Source organism: Salvelinus alpinus, chromosome 3 (genome assembly GCF_045679555.1).
Source record: "Salvelinus alpinus chromosome 3, SLU_Salpinus.1, whole genome shotgun sequence".
Taxonomy (NCBI): domain Eukaryota; kingdom Metazoa; phylum Chordata; class Actinopteri; order Salmoniformes; family Salmonidae; genus Salvelinus; species Salvelinus alpinus.
Genome location: NC_092088.1, coordinates 52,724,871 through 52,747,883, shown reverse-complemented (window position 1 = coordinate 52,747,883; position 23,013 = coordinate 52,724,871). Strand labels below are relative to the sequence as shown.

The 23,013-nt window shown below is 42.3% G+C and overlaps 1 protein-coding gene across 15 annotated transcripts in view; it reads right to left on the bottom strand.

The window, feature by feature from the left end:
• Positions 1–21,876, bottom strand: part of LOC139570956 (pleckstrin homology domain-containing family A member 1-like) — a 41,965-nt gene extending 20,089 nt beyond the window's left edge. For 4 of the 15 annotated variants that reach the window (XM_071393319.1, XM_071393329.1, XM_071393328.1 and 1 more), the window contains exons 1-6: positions 17,414–17,477; positions 15,648–15,859; positions 6,919–6,975; positions 6,511–6,556; positions 608–705; positions 71–202 (exon numbers count right to left, since the gene is read on the bottom strand). In XM_071393319.1, coding sequence (XP_071249420.1) covers positions 71–202; positions 608–705; positions 6,511–6,556; positions 6,919–6,975; positions 15,648–15,788 — 474 coding nt within the window. In that variant the 5' untranslated portion in view covers positions 15,789–15,859; positions 17,414–17,477. Of the gene's footprint in view, positions 1–70; positions 203–607; positions 706–6,510; positions 6,557–6,918; positions 6,976–15,647; positions 15,860–17,413; positions 17,484–21,660 lie in introns of those variants that run through there. The other 11 variants (XM_071393323.1, XM_071393326.1, XM_071393315.1 and 8 more) reach the window with 8 other exon arrangements.
• Positions 21,877–23,013: the final 1,137 nt, after the last annotated feature.

The following is a 23,013-nucleotide window of genomic DNA, read 5'->3' as shown; positions in this document are numbered from 1 at the left end:
ATCAACTGCAACTCTATTGACATGCAACTAGCTAGGGTTAGGGATAGGTAGGGCGGCTAGCCTTGGCTACCTGCGTCTGGGTGATGATGGGAACTCCCCCAATGATGTCAGTCCTGTAGGAGACCTGCTTCTTGGGTCCCAGGATGTCCAGAAGAGCTTTCTGGTTCTCCACATTCTGTTGGGCATTACATGACTTTGGCACCTGCAAGAGAAAACAGTGTGACAAACATTCATAACATGTACAGTAGACCTCGATTCTGTGACTGTTTCAGGGGGATAACACCTTAGGACAACCATATTTCTGTGTATGTTGGTTAATCACTTCCGCAGACATCCGCTCCTGTTCCTAGCCCTTTTTTGAGGTTGGAGGGATTCCAAGAGTAGAGTGGGAGTACTGCACAGCTCCCCCAACTCAAGGGCAGAAAGGTACCAAGAATACACCATCCTGAGTCACTCTCTGACTCACATACAAGTGAAATCTTGAGATTTTACTCACTTTAAGGAAATATTCAGCCACGAACAGGAAATCATCATTTTCTAAAGAGGACTAGGCAGGGTCTTCAGGTCCTTAGTAATAGAAGACCGTGCAGAATTGAGTGAGACTCACAGTGATTTTGGTGGCCTTGTTGAGAGCATTCACCCATTCCACCAGGTCCTGCTGATCATTGGCCTGGAGGAAGAATTTCCTCATGCCAGCATTGATGACTGAGAAAGAGGAAGGGAAAGGCCAAGAAAGAGAAGGAAGACAATAGTGAGTGACCCAAATCAAAAGTTGACATGAAAATGTTTGTTTAACAAGATAAACAAAAAAGGGCTCGAGGCCATCACAAATCACACACGCACTTGTCAATCACAAAGGGGTTTTAGGTCAATTCCTGATTCTGGCACAGAGAGCACTCCTGTCTCCATACATCGTTCTCTCGTAATTATTTAATCCCTAACTTCCTCTACTCGTCGCCTTCTCCCCTTCTGATCAATGTGTTAAATTACATCATAGCCGAGCCTACCAGACGGGCTAAATACCTTTTAGAGCACCAGCTCTTCCGGATGACTCTGTGATCACGCTCTCCGTAGCCGATGTGAGAAAGACCTTTAAACAGTTCAACATTCACAAGGCCACGGGGCCAGACGGATTACCAGGACATGTACTCAGAGCATGCACGGACCAACTGGCAAGAGTCTTCACCAACATTTTCAACCTCTCCCTGACTGAGTCTGTAATACCTACAAGTTTAAAGCAGACCACCATAGTCCATGTGCCCAAGAAAGCGAAGGTAACCTGTCTAAATGACTACTGCCCGTAGCACTCATGTCGGTAGCCATGAAATGCTTTAAAAAGCTGGTCATCAACACCATCATCCCAGAAACCCTAGACCCACTCCAATTCGCATACCGCCCCAACAGATCCACGGATGACACAATCTCAATCGCACTCCACACTGCCCTTTCGCACCTGGACAAAAGGAACAGCTATGTGAGAATGTTGTTCATTGACTACAGCTCAGCGTTCAACATCAGTGCCAACAAAGTGCATCACTAAGCTAAGGACCCCAGTACTAAAGACCTCCCTCCACCCCCAGTTTGTAAGGGTAGGCAACAACATCTATGCCATGCTGATCATCAACACGGGGGCCCCTCAGGGGTGCGTGCTAAGTCCCCTCCTGTACTCCATGTGCACCCATGACTGCGTGGCCAAGCACAACTCCAACACCATCATCATTAAGTCTCTCTCACTCTCTCAGCGTGATTCATCACTCCAGAGAACACATTTCTACTGCACCAGAGTCCAATGGCAGAGAGCTTTACGCCACTCCAGCCGACACTTGTAATTGCACATGATGATTTTAGGCTTGTGTGCAGCTGCTTGGCCATAGAAACCCATTTTATGTTTGTCTATGGAGAATGCATGGCTGGTTGCTAAATTTTTTACGCGTCAGAAACTGGTGTGGCTGAAATAGCCGAATCCACTAATTTGAAGGGGTGTTCACATACTTTTGAATATGTAGTGTATGACAATCTGGATACCGCACAAGCCTAGATACAATTAATTTCAATATTGTTTGGAATGATTTAACCCACAGATTACCCATTATATTGACCAGATACTCTAGTGGCCGCTCTAACAATGAAAATACATTTCTTCAAAAATGGAAAACAGTCGGGTGGAGGCAAGATCAGGTGGGCCAATGAGAGGGCTACACGCGTGTGAACAAAAGGCACAATTCCGATAGTGTTTTTTCTCAAAGTTAAATCAGTACACTCATATCAACCTAGGCATTACAAAACTTCTATTCGATCAAATAAGCCACACGTAGCAAATAAGCCATAAAATGTGTTATCCAAATTCGACACTCATTGACCGCCAATACAAAAACTCCTTGCTTGGTGAGCAAAGAAATATGAAAAAACGGCACCTGCTGGAGAAGACAGATTTTGGGCTCTTATTATCCCTGTTTTACCCTATTTTCTTCCAACAGGAAATCCGGTTGACTGACAGGCTTCCCAGACTGCCTCCAATCTTAAAAATGTTCCTTAAGGTATCTTGTATTAGTGTACCAAGCTCGATACTTGCATCATAAAATGGAACAATTATTTCATCTGCTGGACTAGAGATAACATAACTGACAAGGTGTTAATGGCCCGCAAGTGGTTTTGGAGCAGCCTGCGACAGTTTAATAATGTAAAATGCCAACAGAGATGCACCCAGACCAGCGCCAACGCGCAATAGAAGGAAAAAAACTTTATGCCGGTAATATGGGTGACAACTTTTGAGACAAGTGGCTCTCTGTAGTAATGGTGCAACCACCATGGTCACGAATCTGTGCTCTAGGGCACTCAGAAACAGCAGTACAGCGAAGCCTAATCATTACAAAAATTATCTGGCACAGCAAAATATTTGACAATAAAATGGTTGCACTTTAGAGTCCTGCTCACAAGTCACATCCCCACTTGTTATGTCCATACAAATCCCACAGTGATAGAAAGTGAAAGCAGAGAGATCATCACCATTGATTGAACATTAATGCTGTGGATTCAATGAGTGGGAGAGAATCAGTAACAGGCAGACATGGCATGGGCATTTTGTTAAACATACTGAAACAAGTAGACCATGGGAAAAAATAAGATCAGGCAATTCATCTAAATGTGCTAAAATGAAACTAAAATGGTATCATCTGACAGGGGTGTGTATACCATGTTACCACAAACAATTTACCCCACTAAGCTGTACCAACACAGTCTGGCTGAAGAGGTGTGTACCAAAGGTGGTGGGGGTTATCAATAGAAGTGACTAACAAGCTGGGAGAGGTCGTCTAAGATCTGACTCACAGCTGCAATCATACACACAAAACATGTGTGGTTGAGTCACACAGCAGCATCAGAGCCACAAACACACAGACATGAACTTGCCACTCTGACTCTCATTTTATTGTAAGTCCATCTGGGAAGTATGACTGCGTTTCTCAAACAGATTTCAATGAAAACACCCATTAACACATGTGCGGTAGGGAGGCGCGGTGGTAATTATAGTCGAAATCAACAAAACAATACACGCAAACAGCGGTTTTAAAAATGCCCCAGACTATCTAGAATGGGTTCGATTAGGATGCCAGCATCCTATCAAAACCCAAACAGGGACAGTAAACGTAGTGTTTCCTCCAATTGAGGACGATGGGGGACTTCCAGATTGTCATACCAACCTTGTGCCACCTCAGGATATTCGGAAATAACGGAACTCAACACAAGGTGCACTATTTTCAAACCCCACTGATCCACTGACCTATTTTAAGGACATATTTGCCAGCTTATAAAGCTATACAAATAATAAAACAAATTGTTATACTCACAGTTTGTTGCATGCACAAAACAAACATTATGATCCAGGAGGGGATTCTCTGCTGTTACCAAGTGAAGCTTGATTTTGGAAGAAGCTAACCCCTTCGCTAAACAGTCAACTAGCTACTAAATGATCAAACCAAATGCCCTATTGCAAAGCATTTAGCACATTTCAGACTTAACTTAATAGTAAAAAAATATTTAGCCGGCAAACATTTAGTTGTGAATTCCATACTGTAACCAAATCACCTGGCGTGTACTGCACAACAGTGAGTGACTCACAAGGCTCTCGTCGTTGTGTGCTTTTTAACAAACATCACCTAACTGGGGACAACCGGTAAGCTTCAAATTGAAAAACGTATCTCCTAACGTATTGCACAAGAGGACTGCAGTTATTTACATAAAACCAGTTAAATGTAAATCTACGTAACCCCCCAACAGTTATTGTTTAACATGAGATGGCCATAAACAACAATAACTAGTAATGCTGCATACTCAAATAAAAAGGTTAAAATCTCATCTTTCTGGTAAAAAAAAAAAGTAAACTGCTGAGGTGTAGTCACTTTTCAGGACACAAGTTCAAGTATAATATGAAATATTTTATGATGCATATCCTATTCAACAAAACTGTACGAACAAGGCTTGAACGGACTTGTATGCTTTATAAATATAGTGTCATCAAATTATAAAATTACTAAGATTTCACCTTCCTTATAACTGTAAAATACATATTTGTATGTTTAGTGTTAGAGAAACATTGCATATTTTCTCTCTTGATCAAAACGTCTGCCCCGTCTTCCTGAACTTGCTAGGAACTCGCCTTTCATCTCATTAATATTGTCCTTCTAAAAGTGATTTTTTTTGGTTTAAAATCTGAATTATTTTAGATGAATGGCTATATATCAATCTCTGAATGTGCTACAGTGATGAAACCACTCTCTCCTACTGCACTACAATGTAAGGATTGCACGCATGTGCTTTGTCAGTGGTGAGTTCAGCCAAGAGTTGATGGAAATTCAGAAGAGCAAAGTAAATGGTAGGAGGGACATCCCAGATACAAGTGGTTTCAGATCTCACATCTTACGTCACACGGGCAAAAAAGAAATTACACTACTGTGTCCGTTGGGAACCAGGGCTATCGCTCATTTCGATCTATGGTGTCGACAGATCAATTTATAAGCAAAGATGTCGGTCGGAACCGGTACCAGAACCACGCAGGGCCCCCAAACGTGGGACTTCACATTTAAGAGGTTAAAAAGTAGTTACAAATATTCAAATGTATTAAAAAAACTTCCAAATAAATAGTTAACGGTATTGACAATATTGAAAAAATATATAAAACATAGTGGCTATTTCCAAATATGCCGCTATAAGGTATACCACCCAAGCCTAAAAGCCAATTTATGCCTGATGTGGCAATACGGTCCTGAGGCTCCGTACATAGGGTGCGACGCAACCGCGGAACGTCCGGAGGCTTGTGAAGGCCAAATCAAGCTCCGTACTGCATGGCTGTGCGCCTCCCAAATGTTTTAGCAATGCGGAGGGCTCTGTATAGCTGCACACTGACATGATTGGTTGACGGTAGGTGGGGCTGTACGTCCTGTATAAACACAAAATCACATCCGTGACAACAGCTCTGCACCGCAAAGCACAAGTAGTATGAATGCTCTGACTTCTACGGAGGCCGCATCGCAGTAAATGCTGTACGGCCAATGCAGATGCCGGAATGACCATAAAATCAGCTTTAAATGCTCACACACACACACACACACACAATTCTGAACCAGATAAACCAAGAGGGCAAGAAGGGACCATATACAGTAAGTACCCTGGTCAGCTGCTACCCTGCATGCCTCTGCAGGGATGTCCTTAGCATGTCAAGGGGAAAGCAAGCAGAGGTGAAAGAGGTGAGAGAAGGGCAAGTATGCATTCCTCCCTCAGGTTCAAGTTAATCTAAACACTCTAGCCTTGTGTACATAGTGGCATCTGTCAGGGCAGACAGATGGTCATTGTCAATCCTGAAAAGATATTAATGTATTGCTGGACAGAAACATGGACTCAGCTACCCTCATATGACTTCATCATTTGGCCAATTCAGCTCACACAACTGGGGGAAAAGAGCCCATGGCCATATAAACTTTATTTAAACTTTTTTTATTTCACCTTTATTTAACCAGGTAGGCTAGTTGAGAACAAGTTCTCATTTGCAACTGCGACCTGGTCAAGATAAAGCAAAGCAGTTTGACACATAGAACAAAACAGAGTTACACATGGAATAAACAAACAGTCAATAATACAGTAGAAAAAGTCTATATACAGCGTGTGCAAATGAGGTAGGATAAGGGAGGTAAGGCAATAAATAGGCCATGGTGGCGAAGTAATTACAATATAGCAATTAAACACTGGAATGGTAGATGTGTAGAAGATGAATGTGCAAGTAGAGATACTGGGGTGCAAAGGAGCAAGATAAATAAATACAGTATGGGGATGTCCACTACAGTTTAGATGTCCACTAACCTTCTAAATCTAGAACTAAGTTTACAGAACTCTGTATACAGTATCTGTGGCTATGGTTTATAAATACTGAAAAGGTCATAAAAAGCCCAGCCAAGTTGCAAACATTTCCATATGAATTGAGCAGAGGAAAGAGAATAGTTATTCTCAAAACAATCTTACCAAAGCAAAACTCCGCCTTTGGTCTTTGCTTAGTGGCGTCGCTGACCTACAAGGCAAGAGAAGTACAAAAACCACAATTAACGATTGCTCACAGTGAACGTACACAGAGTATTTAAAACATTTAGAACACCTGCTCTTTCCATGACAGAGTGACCAAGTGAATACTATGATCCCTTACTGATGTTAAATCCACTTCAAATCAGTGTAGATGAAGGGAAGAAGCCAGGTTAAAGAGATATCAGATGCCAGGCACATTGGTTTGTGTCTGGGGGGGGGTGCAACTCAATATTAGGAAGATGTTCTTAATGTTTGGTTTACTCAGTGTATATTAATATCCCTTTTTTCAACAAGCACCTATCGAGAAAGTATAAAATCAATGATGTGCAAATTCATTAGCAAATCTCTTACCTTGGAGATGTATGTCAGTTTGAGTGAGCCAACACAGACCGCACCAATGGGCAGGTTCTATATGGGAAAGAGTTAGGTGAGGAACTATTATATAGCATTGAATACTGCATATTGTTATAAACTCTGATGCAAACCATGACCTTATATGCGGGGTGCTCTCATATTATGCATTTGGGGTATTCTAAAGAAGAGAGCGGGTTACGGGGGAACTTCAACAAAAAATGAGAACAAAAGTGGATTTAGGCTATTAAGATTCTGATTGAACTTACAGATTTTCTCTCTATAAAAAGAACATGGGGGAATTATTCACTCTCCGCAAAAGGCATGAATACCTTAGGTTTTAGCACACTCGCTAAGTCTGTAAAGATTGTAGGGCTGGCACAGAGAGGAGAAGCTTCATTTCCAAAAGTTCGCATAACAATTAGTCGTAAAAATATCATGGCTATATACAGGGAGTAACAGTACCGAGTCAATGTGCTGGGGTATGAGGTAATTGCGGTAGCTACACAATATATACAAAAGTATGTGGACACCCCTTCAAATTAGTGGATTTGGCTATTTGTGTATAAAAATCGACTACACAGCCTTTCAAACCCCATCAACAAACAAGGGCTCAGTGACATTCAACGCGGCACCATCATAGGATTACACCAACTAGTCATTTTGTCAAATTTCTGCCCTGCTAGAACTGCACCGGTCAACTGTAAGTGCTGTTATTGTGAAGTGGAAAGTCTAGGGGCAACAACGGCTCAGCCGCGAAGAGGTAGGCCACACAAGTTCAAAACAGGACCGCCAAGTGCTGAAGAGCGTAAAATTCATGTCCTCGGATGCAACACTCACTAACGAGTTCCAAACTGCCTCTGGAAGCAACGTCAGCACAATAACTGTTTGTCGGGTGCTTCATGAAAAGGATTTCCATGACTGAGCAGCCTCACACAAGCCTAACATCACCACGTGCAATGCCAAGCGTCGGCTGGAGTGGTGTAAAGCTCGCCGCCATTGGACTCTGGAGCAGTGGAAACGCATTCCCTGGAGTGATGCATTACGCTTCACAATCTGAAGTATCTGGGTTTGGCGGATGCCAGGAGACCGCTACCTGCCCGAATTCATAGTGCCAGCTGTAAAGTTTAGTGGAGGAGGAATAATGGTCTGGGGCTGTTTTTCATGGTTCGGGCTAGGCCCCTTAGTTCCAGTGAAGGGAAATCTTGACGCTACAGCATAAAATGACATTCTAGACGACTCCATGCTTCCAACATTGTGGCAACAGTTTGGGGAAGGCCCTTTCCTGTTTCAGCATTACAACGCCCCGTGAGGTCCACACAGAAAAGGTTTGTCGAGATGAACTGGCCTGCACAGAACCCTGACCTTGCTTCCAGACAAACTAAACACCTTTTTTGCCCGCTATGAGGATAATATAGTGCCACCGACACGGCCCGCTACCAAGGACTGTGGGCTCTCCTTCTCCGTGGCCGACGTGAGTAAAACCCTCACAAGCTGCCAGCCTAGACGGCAACCCTTGCCGCGTCCTCAGAGAATGCCCAGACCAGCTGGCTAGTGTGTTTACGGACATATTCAATCTCTCCCTATCCCAGTCTGCTGTCCCCACATGCTTCAAGACGGCCACCATTGTCCCTGTACCCAAGAATGCAAAGATAACTGAACTAATCGCCCCATAGCACTCACTTGTCATCATGAAGTGCTATGAGAGACTAGTCAAGGATCATATCACCTCCACCTTACCTGTCACCCTAGACCCTCTTCAATTTGCTTCCCGCCCCAATAGGTCCACAGACGATGCAATCGCCATCACACTGCACAATCCCATCTGGACAAGAGAAATACCTATGTAAGAACGCTGTTCATTGACTATAGCTCAGCATTCAACACCATGGTACCCTCCAAGCTCATCATTAAGCTTGAGGCCCTGGGTCTCAACCCCACCCTGTGCAATTGGGTCATGGACTTCCTGACGGGCCACCTCCAGGTGGTGAAGGTAGGAAACAACATCTCCACCCCGCTGATCCCCAACACTGGGGCCCCACAAGGGTGCGTGCTTAGCCCCTTCCTGTACTCCCTGTTCACCCATGACTGCGTGGCCATGCACGCCTCCAACTCAATCATCAAGTTTGCAGAAGACACTACAGTGGTAGGCTTGATTAACAACAACAACGAGACGGCCTACAGGGAGGAGGTGAGAGCTCTCGGGGTATGGTGTCAGGAAAATAACCTCTCACTCAACATCAACAAAACAAAGGAGATGATCGTGGACTTCAGGAAACAGCAGATGTTAGAATTGTTCTTCTTTGACAGAGTATTTTGTGTAGATCATTGACAAAAAAATAACAATTAAATCCATTTCAATCCCACTTTGTAACACAACAAAATGTGGAAAAGGCAAGGGGTGTGAATGCTTTCTGAAGGCACTGTACGTATTGTATTGTCACTGTGGGGAAAACGTCGTTGATGCACTTATTAATTCTTAAAAGTCTAAGCTGACATTTGGAATTGTTTTAAGGTCATACCATGGATAATTTGGATATTTGATTATGAATTTAAGGATCAATTTAAGTATAAAAAAATAGTTTTTAAATGATTTGATCAAATATTGAATTAGGCCTTTACTACTTTAATAAACTCAGTAAAAAAAGTAACGTCCTCGCACTGTCAACTGCATTTATTTTCAGCAAACTTAACATGTGTAAATACTTCTATGAACATAACAAGATTCAATAACTGAGACAAACTGAACAGGTTCCACAGACATGTGACTAACAGAAATGGAATAGTGTGTCCTTGAACAAAGGGGGGGGGGGGGGGGGGGTCAAAATCAAAAGTAACAGTCAGTATCTGGTGTGGACACCAGCTGCATTAAGTACTACAGTGAATCTCCTCCTCATGGACTGCACCAGATTTGCCAGTTCTTGCTGTGAGATGTTACCCCACTCTTCCACCAAGGCACCTGCAAGTTCCCGGACATTTCTGGGGGGAATGGCCCTTGCCCTCACCCTCCGATCCAACAGGTCCCAAACGTGCTCAATGGGATTGAGATCCGGGCTCTTCTCTGGCCATGGCAGAACACTGACATTCCTGTCTTGCAGGAAATCACTCCAGAACAAGCAGTATGGCTGGTGGCATTGTCATGATGGAGGGTCATGTCAGGATGAGCCTGCAGGAAGGGTACCACATGAGGGAGGAGGATGTCTTCCCTCTAACGCACAGCGTTGAGATTGCCTGCAATGACAACAAGCTCAGTGCGATGATACTGTGACACACCGCCACAGACCATGACGGACCCTCCACCTCCAAATCAATCCCACTCCAGTGTACAGGCTTCTGTGTAACGCTCATTCCTTCGGCGATAAACGCGAATCCGACCATCACCCCTGGTGAGACAAAACCTCGACTCGTCAGTGAAGAGCACTTTTTGCCAGTCCTGTCTGGTCCAGCGACGGTGGGTATGTGCCCATAGGCAACTTTGTTGCCTACAAGCCCTCAGTCAAGCCTCTCTCAGCCCATTGCGTACAGTCTGAGCACTGATGGAGGGATTGTGCGTTCCTGGTGTAAGTCGGGCAGTTGTTGATGCCATCCTGTACCTGTCCCGCAGGTGTGATGTTCGGATGTACCGATCCTGTGCTGATGTTGTTACACGTAGTGTGCCACTGTGAGAACGATCAGCTGTCCGTCCTGTCTCCCAGTAGCGCTGTCTTAGTACGCTCACAGTACGGACATTGCAATTTATTTCCCTGGCCACGTCTGCAGTCCTCATGCCTCCTTGCAGCATGCCTAAGGCAAGTTCACGCAGATGAGCAGGGACCCTGGGCATCTTTCTTTTGGTGTTCTTCAGTCAGTAGAAAGGCCTCTTTAGTGTCCTAAGTTTTCATAACTGTGACCTTAATTGCCTACCGTCTGTAAGCTGTTAATCTCTTAACGACTGTTCCACAGGTGCATGTTCATTAATTGTTTATGGTTCATTGAACAAGCATGGGAAACAGTGTTTAAACCCTTACAATGAAGATCTGTGAAGTCATTTGGATTTTTACTAACAGTCTTTGAAAGACAGGGTCGTGAAAAAGGGACATTTCTTTTTTTGCTGAGTTATATATATCCTGAGCTTATCGCCTTGATATATGACAGACACTTCAAAACCTTATGATTTATTGATTTATTCAATGTGTTTCTATATAAACTCAGGAAAAAAAAGAAACGTCCCTTTTTGTTCATACAAATATTTACACATGTTAATAAGTTTGCTGAAAATAAACGCAGTTGACAATGAGAGGACGTTTCCATTCCAAGATTTTTCTATTTTAAAAAAATTTCTACGTTTTAGAATAATAGTGAAGACCGCAAAATTATGAAATAACACATATGGATTTGTTAAACAAAGCAACATATATTTTATATTTGAGATTCTTCAAAGTATCCCCCTTTGCCTTGACACATTTGCACACTCCTGGCATTCTCTCAACCAGCTTCATGAGGTAGTCACAAGGAATGCGTTTCAAGTAACAGGTCTGCCTCAAGCAAACACCATCATGTTTGTGAGAGTCTCCCCTTTCTATAGAATGGTCATATGTGGTCAAACTGTTCTGATGATACAGACGTTTTTGTGAAAATACCAATTTTCGGGATGTCTCCTGACCTAACAAACAGCGCTGTAGCTATGCCACAAACCACCGCAGATGGGGAATGGCGACTATAGGCGGATGCAGTGGAATAAAACGCAGCCAATGCAAAGTAACAGATATCTCTAGCTGGAACTGGTGGATTTTGATGGGGATTTCTTTTGTATGTTACTTAGATTGAAGCATCAGTGTGTCAAGACTCTAGGGCAGTGGTCACCAACCAGTCGATCGTGAGTGCTACACCAACTAATCCAGGACCTAAAATGAACACCCGCCACACCGCAAATGTAGGATAGATTTTGGAATTGGCAGGCAAAATGTCTTTCTCCAGCCACATTGGAGGTTAGCCAGGGTTCCACAGTGCAAGCATTTCACTCGTATTTGCGAATAAAATAGGTCAAGTATGAGCACATTTATAAATCAATTCTGCAGTAGCTTTTTTGTAAGTGTTTATGTCTTTTTGTTTCATAGCTGGTAGCTAATCACACCAAGACCTACGAATCCTATGTATCCCACCTCACGCACTGCGCATCAAGACTGCCTGGTGGGGAGCTGTGCGAACTGTGGTTGAAGTGAAGATACATTTTTTGAAGTGCTGCGCACAGTCATAAAAGTTGGTCTAGTTTACTCAAAAGTCTACTAAAGTGAGCCTTTGCTATTTACACTGTTTTGTTCACAAGCTAGGTTGTTTTTCAATATTTGGAGTGTACGCTTCAGCAGCTGAACATTAGTCTCATCTGTGATATTTTGGTTAAAAGACACGGGTCACAAAATGTTATAACATTTAGCAATTTACGACATCACTTCTTACTAGCAGTGGTGATTTTAGCATGTAAATCTTGGTGGGGCAAACTCAAAAATATTTGTTGTTGAATGCCAGCAAAGCCATAACACATTATAATTGCACTATAATGGTGACAAACGGTGCCCAACAACTGTTATGACCTACATAAAGCTGTCCCAACAGCAGAGCTTTCTTTTCAGCACCATGGCGTGAAACCTTACCACTGCTACACCTGGCTATCAGTGGAACCTTGTCTGGCAGCGCAACAGTTCATTCAGCCTCATTTACTGCCTTTTTTAAAAAAAACATAGCTGATCAGAATTCAGAACATGGGCCGTTCTTACAATATTCTCCTGTACACAAAGTCAGTACCATAGGATAAATAAAGGGGGCATATAAGCAGACAATTGAAGTTCTTACAATATTCAATGATGAAGTTTTTCTAAAACAGGCTATAGGCTACATGTGCCTATAGGGGAAAGGTACAAATTATTGGGTTGAGGCACATGGGCTATTAACAGCTTAATACACAGCATACACTTAGTATTACCGTCTTTGCTACAGTATAAATATCTCCCTGGCATATTACATAATTTATGCAGCAGCATACAATAAATTTTTGGACTCACCTTGTTGTGCTGTGCTCACTTGAACAAGATTGCGCAGCAGTCCTTCTTGTGGTCAAACTTTGTCATCAAACTTTGTCATCAAAGTCTGGCATTCTCTGGATTTATGGTGCTTTCAAGACAACTGGGAACTCAGAAAAAAACACGGTCGAATCATGATGTCAATGATCTTCAGGTCGGAGCTCTAGAAAGAGGCCCAAGTTCCCCAGTCAGAGCTAGTTTTTATTCCAGAGTTCTCAGTTGTCTTGAACTCAATGAAATCTGAGATTTCCCAGTTCTAAGTTTCCATTTGTTTTGAGCGCGGCAGAAGTCATGCTTGATTGGCCATACTGTCAATGTATTCAACCTTTTCTGGCCCATGGTGTTGCATGTTTATCCGTTAAAGCTTGGAAAAGAGACCCTTAAACCCAGACTTGGACCACATACCCTCTCCACTGAATAGCAGGCTAGTGATTGCTTTGCAACATTTGCAGTTAGCCACTGATTCTTTCCAAACCACTCATTTTTGAAATTGAGATTTCCAACTTGTTGTCTAATGTTTATGTCCAATGGCCGATGAGCACCGATAGGTTATATCTTCAATTTCTCTTCATATGACAAAGATTGAAAAAGATTTGCCAGTAAATTGTCGACTTGATTCATGATGATGACTGCTTGTCTAGCTTGCTAGCTAAGCTTTTGAAAGTATGATGTTGACATGATCAGTCCAAACAAAGCTACGGTAGATATAACGTGATTTGACGTCATTTTATGACCTTGAGCCTTCTTGGATGGGCACTTCTAATATAAATCTATGGCAGCACCCAAGGGGCTTGAACTTTCTATCTCACCCTGTAGATTTTGCGCTGAGTGACAGAACACTGAGCCAATTCCGGCACAACTAGAGAACATAAGAAAACCCCTACGCTGTGTATTTTCTGCTGACTGCCCCACCACAACAGAAAGCACTGAGCGAGGCTGAAACACCTGCATTTTGGAGCCGCCTTAAGAAAGCAAATAAGAGACCATAGTTGTGTGTGGCCTTATTAACTTTTACATTGTTTGCAAACTGATATGTGACATGTATTAATGCCAAAAATAACATGCAAAAACAGGAAAACAAAAAATATATTTGTTTTAGCTAAACAAGTGGGGCTCAAAACAGGTGGCTCTGCCCCACCCTGCCCTGAATGAAGGGTCACAACTGCTTACAAGTAATACCTTTGTTTTTGAAACATTACAAAGCATGCTCATCCGTTTTTTGTTTTTGGTGTAATAATGGCACAAACGTGTTGGCTGGTAAAAAATCTCAGTGGCTGGTAGATTTTTAAACAAAAAAGTTAGTTTCAGGACCTGAAGTGATCTATTTTGTTATCAAAGCTCTAGTTTTGAAATATAGTTTTGAAATCTGAGAAAAACAATATTGGCAGGCGAGCATATAGCCAATATACTGTGATAATGTATTAGGCCTGCCTACTGCAAAAACCACATTCCTACAGAACTGTTTTTATTTGGTAAATGCAAAAAAATGCTTTTTGACTGTGAAAGTGATCTTTACTCAAAAAAGGTTGGTGACCACTGCTCTAGGGGTTTAATGAAGCCGATGAGTGATGTGTTAAACTCCTCAATGTTATCAGATGAATCGAGGAACATATTCCAGTCTGTGCTAGTCCTGTAGCTTAGCATCTGCTTCATCGGACCACTTCCTTCTTAAAAGGAGTATGGGGGGGAGGGGGGGGGGGGGGGGTTAAAGGGTGTGTGTCAATCACCAGATCTCAACCCAATTGAACACTTGTGGGGCCATATAAAATCTGCGAAACGGAAAACACGGACGGAATCACGGAATCCAGAGAATAAAACGTAATTCAACAATATTAAAACATTTATTTAACTTAACAAATTAAAAAAACAAAGTTTGTAATAAGACATGAACAGAATGCATCAGTGACTTGCATCAGTGACTTTGAAGAGGCAACGAGAGTCCCCCTCTGTGTATGTACGGTGTGCACAGCTACCACTGTGTAGCCGTTAGCGATGATGCTAATGAAAAATCTTCTGGTGGATGGAAAGGCTTTCCCAAAAACAGTTCAATGTTAACTACATAGTAGCCTATGCTTACCTGGCAGAATAATATCATGATTACCATCACGTGCGCTACAAAAACACCATTAACCAACAGCCTCTTGCTATGTGCGTATTGGAATTAATGAGTACATTTACAACAACAAAAATCCAAAACCTAAAACATGGTCTCCTGATGTGGTTTAAGAATTGTAGTCAACATAGAAAAACAACTCAATTGGATGTTCTATTAAAAAAAGTGTGATTTTGCAAGAAAAAAGCTGGGGGTAAACAGACACCTGGAAAAAATAAAAAGGACTTTGAGGAAGTTAAAAAAAAGGAACACTTTTACAGGGCCCTACTTGTGAGACTCTTCAGCAGCACCTGAGACAGCATTTTCCACCACCATCAACAAAACACCAAATGATAGAATGTCATGTAGAAGAATAGTGTTGCATCCCTCCTATAGAGTTCCAGACACTTTTAGAATCCATGCCAAATTGCATTGAAGCTGTTCTGGCGGCTTGTGGTGGCCCAACACCCTATTATTTTGGCAGTTACCTGTAATATATAATATTTCAAAATGCCCATCCCTAACAGTAACAGCCACAATGCTAACAGCTAATGCTCGCCAGCTGTCCTACTGTATGTTACCTGAGGGTTATCCATGTACCACACTAGGCTGCCCGGCTGGGTGTCCAGGATGAAGTAGCGGCGCAGGAACTTCCCACTGCTCTCGTTTTCCTCGATGTCCAGGAAGCCACAGATCCGGTTCTGCCGATCCACGTAAGGCATCTCCGGGGCTGGCACATTCCCTGACCCAGGGGCCGGGAGAGAGGAGGGGAAGGGGTTAGATGGAGGAGAGCCTGGAGGGAGGGGAGAGAGGGAAGTGAGTGGATAAGGTGTAATGAAGAGTTGTAGTCCAGTGTTCTCTGGCAAGCCTTGGCAGCCTCTCTGCCACCTGGTACTAGGATCGTGTGACAAACTTCAACTCCATCTCATTTATCCCTTTCCATGTAATCAGTTTCCCTCTGTCACCTACTCTACCATCCCCCTCTCTCTCTTTTCTTCACATCTGGTAAGCCTCTGTCGTCTACCCAAGCCTTTCTTTCGCCTCTACAAACTCAAAGCTGAGAATTAGATGAGAAATTATTTCATAGACGGTAACTTGACTGAGAACAGTTTCATTTACAGTACAGACCTGGAGCTCAGTCAACATCTCAACAACCAGATACTCTGAGGAGCTGGGGTGAGCAATATTTATTAACTCAAAGACTGAGCAGCCAGCCAACCAACTGACTGACATCTCCTGGTGGTTCAAATTACTAATATTGATTTCAACTCTCCAACTCAAAAGACTAGTGAAAGATTACAACTTGTAGTTAAACGTAAAACTATATATAATACTGCACACATTGCTGTAGCATGGTTTAACTGTCATCTAGGGATGCACATTTGTCAATTTTGCTGCTGACTAACTGACCCTCATTAACTGGTCAACAAAACGGTTACATTTTTTCCAAACAGTAAAATGAAGTGACCAACAGAAAATACTATCAGAGATCGGTATATAATGACAAGATGCTTATGTTTTCGCCCTAACGAAAGGGAGTCGTACCAAGACGAGAAGGCAGGTGACAAGCTTAGGCCCAAAATAAGCCATAGAAATACATTGGACTTATTTTGGACAGAAAGTGAAACCTCTCGCTTCGCCTCTTCCTCTCTGAAACTATGCATGCATACAAGGACCGAACATTTTTTATTAAGAGCTTAATGGAAACAGTGAAAAGGCCTATTATTGAACATGGAACTCCTGTAATGAAGCAGCTAATATAAAACATTTTCAAACACTTGCCCAAAAGCAATTTGCGGAAATCACAGTTCTAAACTGCGCACCTAATGTGAGTAGTTCCACGTGACAGATGAACATTTCCATTAGAAACTTAGAAAGATGTGGAATCTAATAGCAACTACTATGATGGGTTGCTAATATGACTAGGATTGTGCTTTTGGCTTCTGGACAACAAAACAAAGTTGATATGAAAACCAATAAAACAGGACAAAAATGCTGGTTAACGGCACGAGCAATTCTTTATAAAATAATTGCCTCTACATTTCTATGGATGGATTTTCACAAGGCTACTTTGAAGCAAGGTAAGACTTACCTCGTTATAAGTAAAGTAAAACGTTCAAGTTTCAAACAATTATACTGCCACAAGCTCACATTGCAAAGTGGTGGGAGGCGCGCTGATAATCAAAGGTAGGCAGGCTATAGCCTATGCATCCGAATGAAGAACGGGAGGTGCGCAAATTAACCTACAGACCGATATGCATGACAGGTCAAATGTATTTCTGCTGGCTAACCGATTAACACCCCTACTGTCATCATTTCTGACTGAAGGAATTGGCATGAAACAGACCTTTTGGTGTCGACGATAAAGGACCCTCTTTCTCTCCCTCCCTCTGATTCAGAGAAACAGTCCGGGACATTATGAGCAGTATGTGGGAGGATAAGGGTGACAAAAGGCCTGCTTGTTGTGCATTGTGTAAAGGGGTGACGTCAGGGCTAGCCTCTGCATCCACTGGAGTCATTCCATAGACACACACTTGACAAACACCCTGTCAGGGCTGATCCTAAACATTGGCTTTAAAGAGTGTATGAAGGTGAGGTTCAGACTAGCCTGAGATGTTTCTTGGTCAACAGTGACACACACACACACACACACACACACACACACTTCCAGTAATATCCTCTTGGGGAGATTTCAATAGTGCTGCAACATGTATGCCTGTAACTCCAATTGACACTGACTGTGTCAGGCATCATAGAGGGTTGGTGGAAATACAATTCATATTCTGACCATCTCTGAAACTCAGACAATACCTTTGATGATACAGTGGAAGCAACACAAGGTGATAACATTTACAGAAAATACAAATGCCAGTGGTGGCGTTGCTTTCAGAAGCACACGCCTGTAAAGATTAGAGAGGATCTCATGTTAAAGTAATACTGTTGAAGTAATAGGGCTACAGGTTCATCTGCCTCACCTAATGCCCATTCTTGTGGGAAGCTGCTTTCATCAAGCTGCCCACTCAAGGAAACTTCATACTGTAACCAGTGCCTGCAACCTGGTTCAGGTTCAGTCAACCTACCAGGGTAGTTACAAACAACTAGGGTTGGAAACTTTCCGGTAAATTTCCAGGGAAGTTAAGTGCGAGAATATAGGGAATTTTGCTTATATTCATCAAAAGAGTCTTATGTCATATTTTGGTTAAACTAACACTCTGCATGCACAGTGCATTCTTCAATCACATGTGCAGTGCACTCATCCAACACATGTACAGCTGATTCTCAAGATCTTGCACACTAATGAGACGCTATTGAGCCCACACTACTACACTGTCTGAGCCAAGGACTACATGCTTTCTGGTAAGTTTTGATTACAATACTGGGTGGGGTAAATATATTTTATATGACATGATTTTTTGTTAACTAGTAAATAGTAGCCTACAGAAAAGTGTGTTTAAATCATTTCTAACTTGTTAACCTCACTAGGGTAGGGGGCACTATTTTCACCTCCGGATAAAAAGATTGCCCAAAGTAAACTGCCTGCTACTCAGGCCCAGAAGCTAGGATATGCATATAATTGGTAGATTTGGATAGAAAACACTCTAAAGTTTCTAAAACTGTTAAAATAAGGTCTGGGAGTATAACAGAACTGAAATGACAGGCAAAAACCTGAAAAGAAATCCCACTTCCTGGATGGATTTTTGTTTGTAGTTTTCCATCAACTGCCTATACAGATTCAAATGACTTAGGACTCAAATTGCACTTCCTATTGCTTCCACTAAATGTCAACAGTCTTTAGAAATTGTTTCAGGCTTGTATTCTGAAAAATGAGGGAGTAAGACCACTCTGAATGAGTGGAAACTGCAGTGTCCCAGAGGTTTTTCATGCGCACGACCAAGAGCGCGCCTTTCTTGTTTTCCTTTTATATTGACGAAGCTTTTGTCCGGTTGAAATATTATTGATTATTATGACACCTTATGGAACAGCGGGCACTGTGAAGCAACACCAACATAGGCACAGAGACATGCATACACACATGATAACATACGCACTATACACACACGTACACATGGATTTTGTATTGTAGATATGTGGTAGTAGAGTAGGCGCCTGAGGGCACACACAGTGTGTTGTGAAATCTGTTATGAATGTATTGTAATGTTTAAAAATTGTATAACTGCCTTAATTTTGTCAGACCCCAAAAAGAGTAGCTGCTGTCATGGCAGCAGCTAATGTGGATCCATAAATACAAAATGACAAGCAACAGCCTCTGTTTTGTGCAGAAAAACTGGGGTTTTCGATGTGTGAGGGAAAGAGCGCTCAAAAACAGAGACGAAAGAGGGCAAGCTATAGACTGCAGAGCCACCACGTTAGAAAGGTCAAACAAGAGAAGGTCAGAGGGGGGAGTGAACCGAACCATAGACTCTGTGCTTGGTCCTAACTCGAACATCAGCGTCCACATTCATTCTTCGTATGTGAGAGAACGCTTTGTCCACCACTGGAAACCAAGTGGTCGGGCAATAAAATAGCACCAAAGTAGAGGGGAAGGAAGGGAGGGAGGGAGAAAGTAAAAAGATCATTGGGGAAGTGAGAGACAGGAGAATTATGGAAACAGTAAGAAAGTGAGGTTGGGGGAGGGCTTGTGGAACAATGGCTACCTACTGTGTCATTGTGAGTAATATCCAAACTATAAAAAATATATAGATCAAATGTATTTTATAAAGCCCTTTTAACATTTGCAGTTGTCACAAAGTGCTTTACAGACACCCAGCCTAAAATTCCAAAAAGCAAGCAATGCAGAGGCAGAAGCAGAAGAAAAGGTAGGTCACAGGGATGCCAAGGGGGAGGCATCACGACCAAGTCAATCGCTGCAGTCCACCCACCAAACTTTGTTAAAACTATAGCTGGATGGTCTCAAAATACACTACAACAGCAATGCACTGCGATAACGCATATGAAAATGAATTGCTGAGCGCTAATGTGACAAGACAGAGGTGCATGTGTTGTGTTTTGGCAATTAGCATCTGTAATATATGTGGCTTGCTCACTCCACTGTGTTAATTAAATTTACAGGTCAATTCAATTCTGTTTGCAGGCTAGCTTTTGTCCATATTACATTTTTGAGAGGGATCTTGTAATGTCTCACAAAAGGCCTGGCCTTGAAAAACGCACTCAAACACACTCGAGGCAAGAGTGGCACAGAACCCCCTTCTCTCTTGGTCCTAAAAATTGTCCTGTAAATTGGATGATGTGGTCCATCATATAGGCAGTATTTGATGCAAGAAAATACTGTATGATGCAATAGTAGGTTACATCACATGCCTAACAGGTTGGCTAGTGTTAACGAAAATATTGCCTTTGTCGTTTTATAGCGAAAACAACTAAAGTTCTCTGTACAATTCTGCTTTCACGCAAGGCAACAAAACAAGTGTAATAGGATATCTGAAAGCCCTCCTAGCAAAGCTTGAGATAAAACCAGGCGTAGAGTGTCTATTCAACACTGATTAACCACAATAATAGTCTGACCTAGCAGCAACCAGAAGCATACTGAATGAATGACATAACTTGTGAAAAACCTCAAGAGGTTGCACAAAACCACAATGTCAGGTTGAGCGTTCACCACTATTTTTAACCCTGGTATTATGACCATGGTTTACTACACTTCCTGACCAAATCGCTGCTCACCATGAACTGGAGATGCAGCTGTCGAGTAGCGCGATCAAACAGATGAGTAAAGAAGCACATTTCATAGTTGGCAGTAGACCCTATGGAATATGTTTGTAACCGAGGTATTTTTCTGACTGTAGAACAGAGGGAGTGTGCATCCCAAATGGCACCCAATGCCCTATAGGCTAGTAGTGCAAAGTAGTGAATTAATCTGGTCGAGCACGTGAGGCAAACTTTGGACCTGAGTGCAGGACCTGAATGACTTGAATGAATGTTTTTTATATATAAAAAGTGTAAACGCATCAAGAGAGCAAATTTAGTACAACCGTCTTGGGTAGTTAGGTAGATAGCTAATTAACCCCATCACAACTTAAAATATAGCAACTGTGTAAAGTAACTAGCTAACGTTAGCTAGGAGGCCCATACTTACTAAATACAAATGACGGGGCTGGAGTAACGTTAATTTGGCTGAACAAATGTTAGTTATAACGAATTGCAGATTGTGGCTTTTAATTACGTTATGAAATAGCTAACGTTAGAAGGCTAGCGCTAACTTGACAGCTAAAAACAAACACTTGACATGTAGTTAGTAGCTATCAGTTCTAGCTAGCGAACGCGTTAACTACAACCAGCCAAGTTAGTCGGGATATAGCTAGTTAACGTTAACTTCTTAAGCAAATAATACAGCGGATTGACGTTTTTCTCAGTAGTTAGTTGTTATTATTAACCTGGCTCAGAATAAGCTCTGACATCTAGATGACGTTAGCTGGTAAGCATAACATTAGCCAACAACGCATGGCACGTTCAAAACGCACTTCAAATGCTAGCCAGTTCACGTCGAAGCTTTTACTATAGCTTGGTAACTAGCTAGCTACCAATACGCCAATCTCAAATAAACTCTACATTGGTATTTGGCGGCTTGCGACTTACACAAGTTGTCTTCACGCAGGAGTGCTTGATTCAGCCTAGCCCATTCCCTCGTCCTGTGCTGGGGCAAACAGACTGCCGTTAGCGTAGGCTAACTATGTCAAATAATGCGTTTATGCCCCATCTAGCGTCCAAAAGAAGAACTGCGTTTTTTTTAATGCAAAGCCAGAGACTTGATATATTTACATTAACATTTTAGTCATTTAGCAGACGCTCTTATCCAGAGCGACTTACAGTAGAGTGCATACATTTTATTACATTTTTTTACATACTGAGACAAGGATATCCCTACCGGCCAAACCCTCCCTAACCCGGACGACGCTATGCCAATTGTGCGTCGCCCCACGGACCTCCCGGTTGCGGCCGGCTGCGACAGAGCCTGGGCGCGAACCCAGAGACTCTGGTGGCGCAGCTACCCTAGACCACTGCGCCACCCGGGAGAGGCTTGGTCAAAGAAAGCTCCAGCACCGTTGCCCGCTATTACTCATGGCTCCATTGACAAACTTGCCGGATCTTATTGCTATCACATCAACTAGAGACACTAGTAGCCTACTGTCATATCATGTCGTATACAACACAGGCATAGCACACATTGCCCTATCATATGCAGCAGCTAGGCCCAGTATTCTCAAATTGATGATCAAACATACCTCCAACAATTTAACAATCTAACAAATATTATTTCAACAATTCATCTAATTGGCATATCTAATTTAAATAGCAGTAAGAAAATACAAGGAGAAATGTATCCCACTGCTTTGCTTTTCAGTTGACCCTAGGCCAATGCATAGGGTAATACTACAATTTACCAGGATAATGCAGTTTAGTCGGACTCAATGTACTGTACAGTGCCTTCAGAAAGTATTCAAACCACTTTTCCCCCATTTTGTTGTGTTACAAAGTGGGATTAAAATGGATGTAATTGTCATTATTTGTCAATGATCTACAGAAAATGCTCTGTAATGTCAAAGTGTAAGAAAAATTCTAACATTTGTAAAGAATAATAATATTGAAACATAAAACACCTGCATTTCTTGATTAGAGTCAATATATGTTAGAATCACCTTTGGCAGTGATTACTGCTGTGAGTCTCCTGGATTGTGCAACATTTATCCATTATTCTTTTCAAGAATCTTCAAGCTCTGTCAAGTTGGTTGTTGGTCATTGCTAGACAACCATTTTCAGTTGATGCCATTAATCCTTTTTAGACACCTGAGTCAACACGGCTGCACAAACAAGATGTTCTCATCTATAGTGGAAACATTGTACAGCTGCAGTAGCAGGATGATTTCCAGACATATCTATAGGCCTCCTGCTCTTAGTGTAAATTGTAGAAAGCATAATGCCATTGCACAA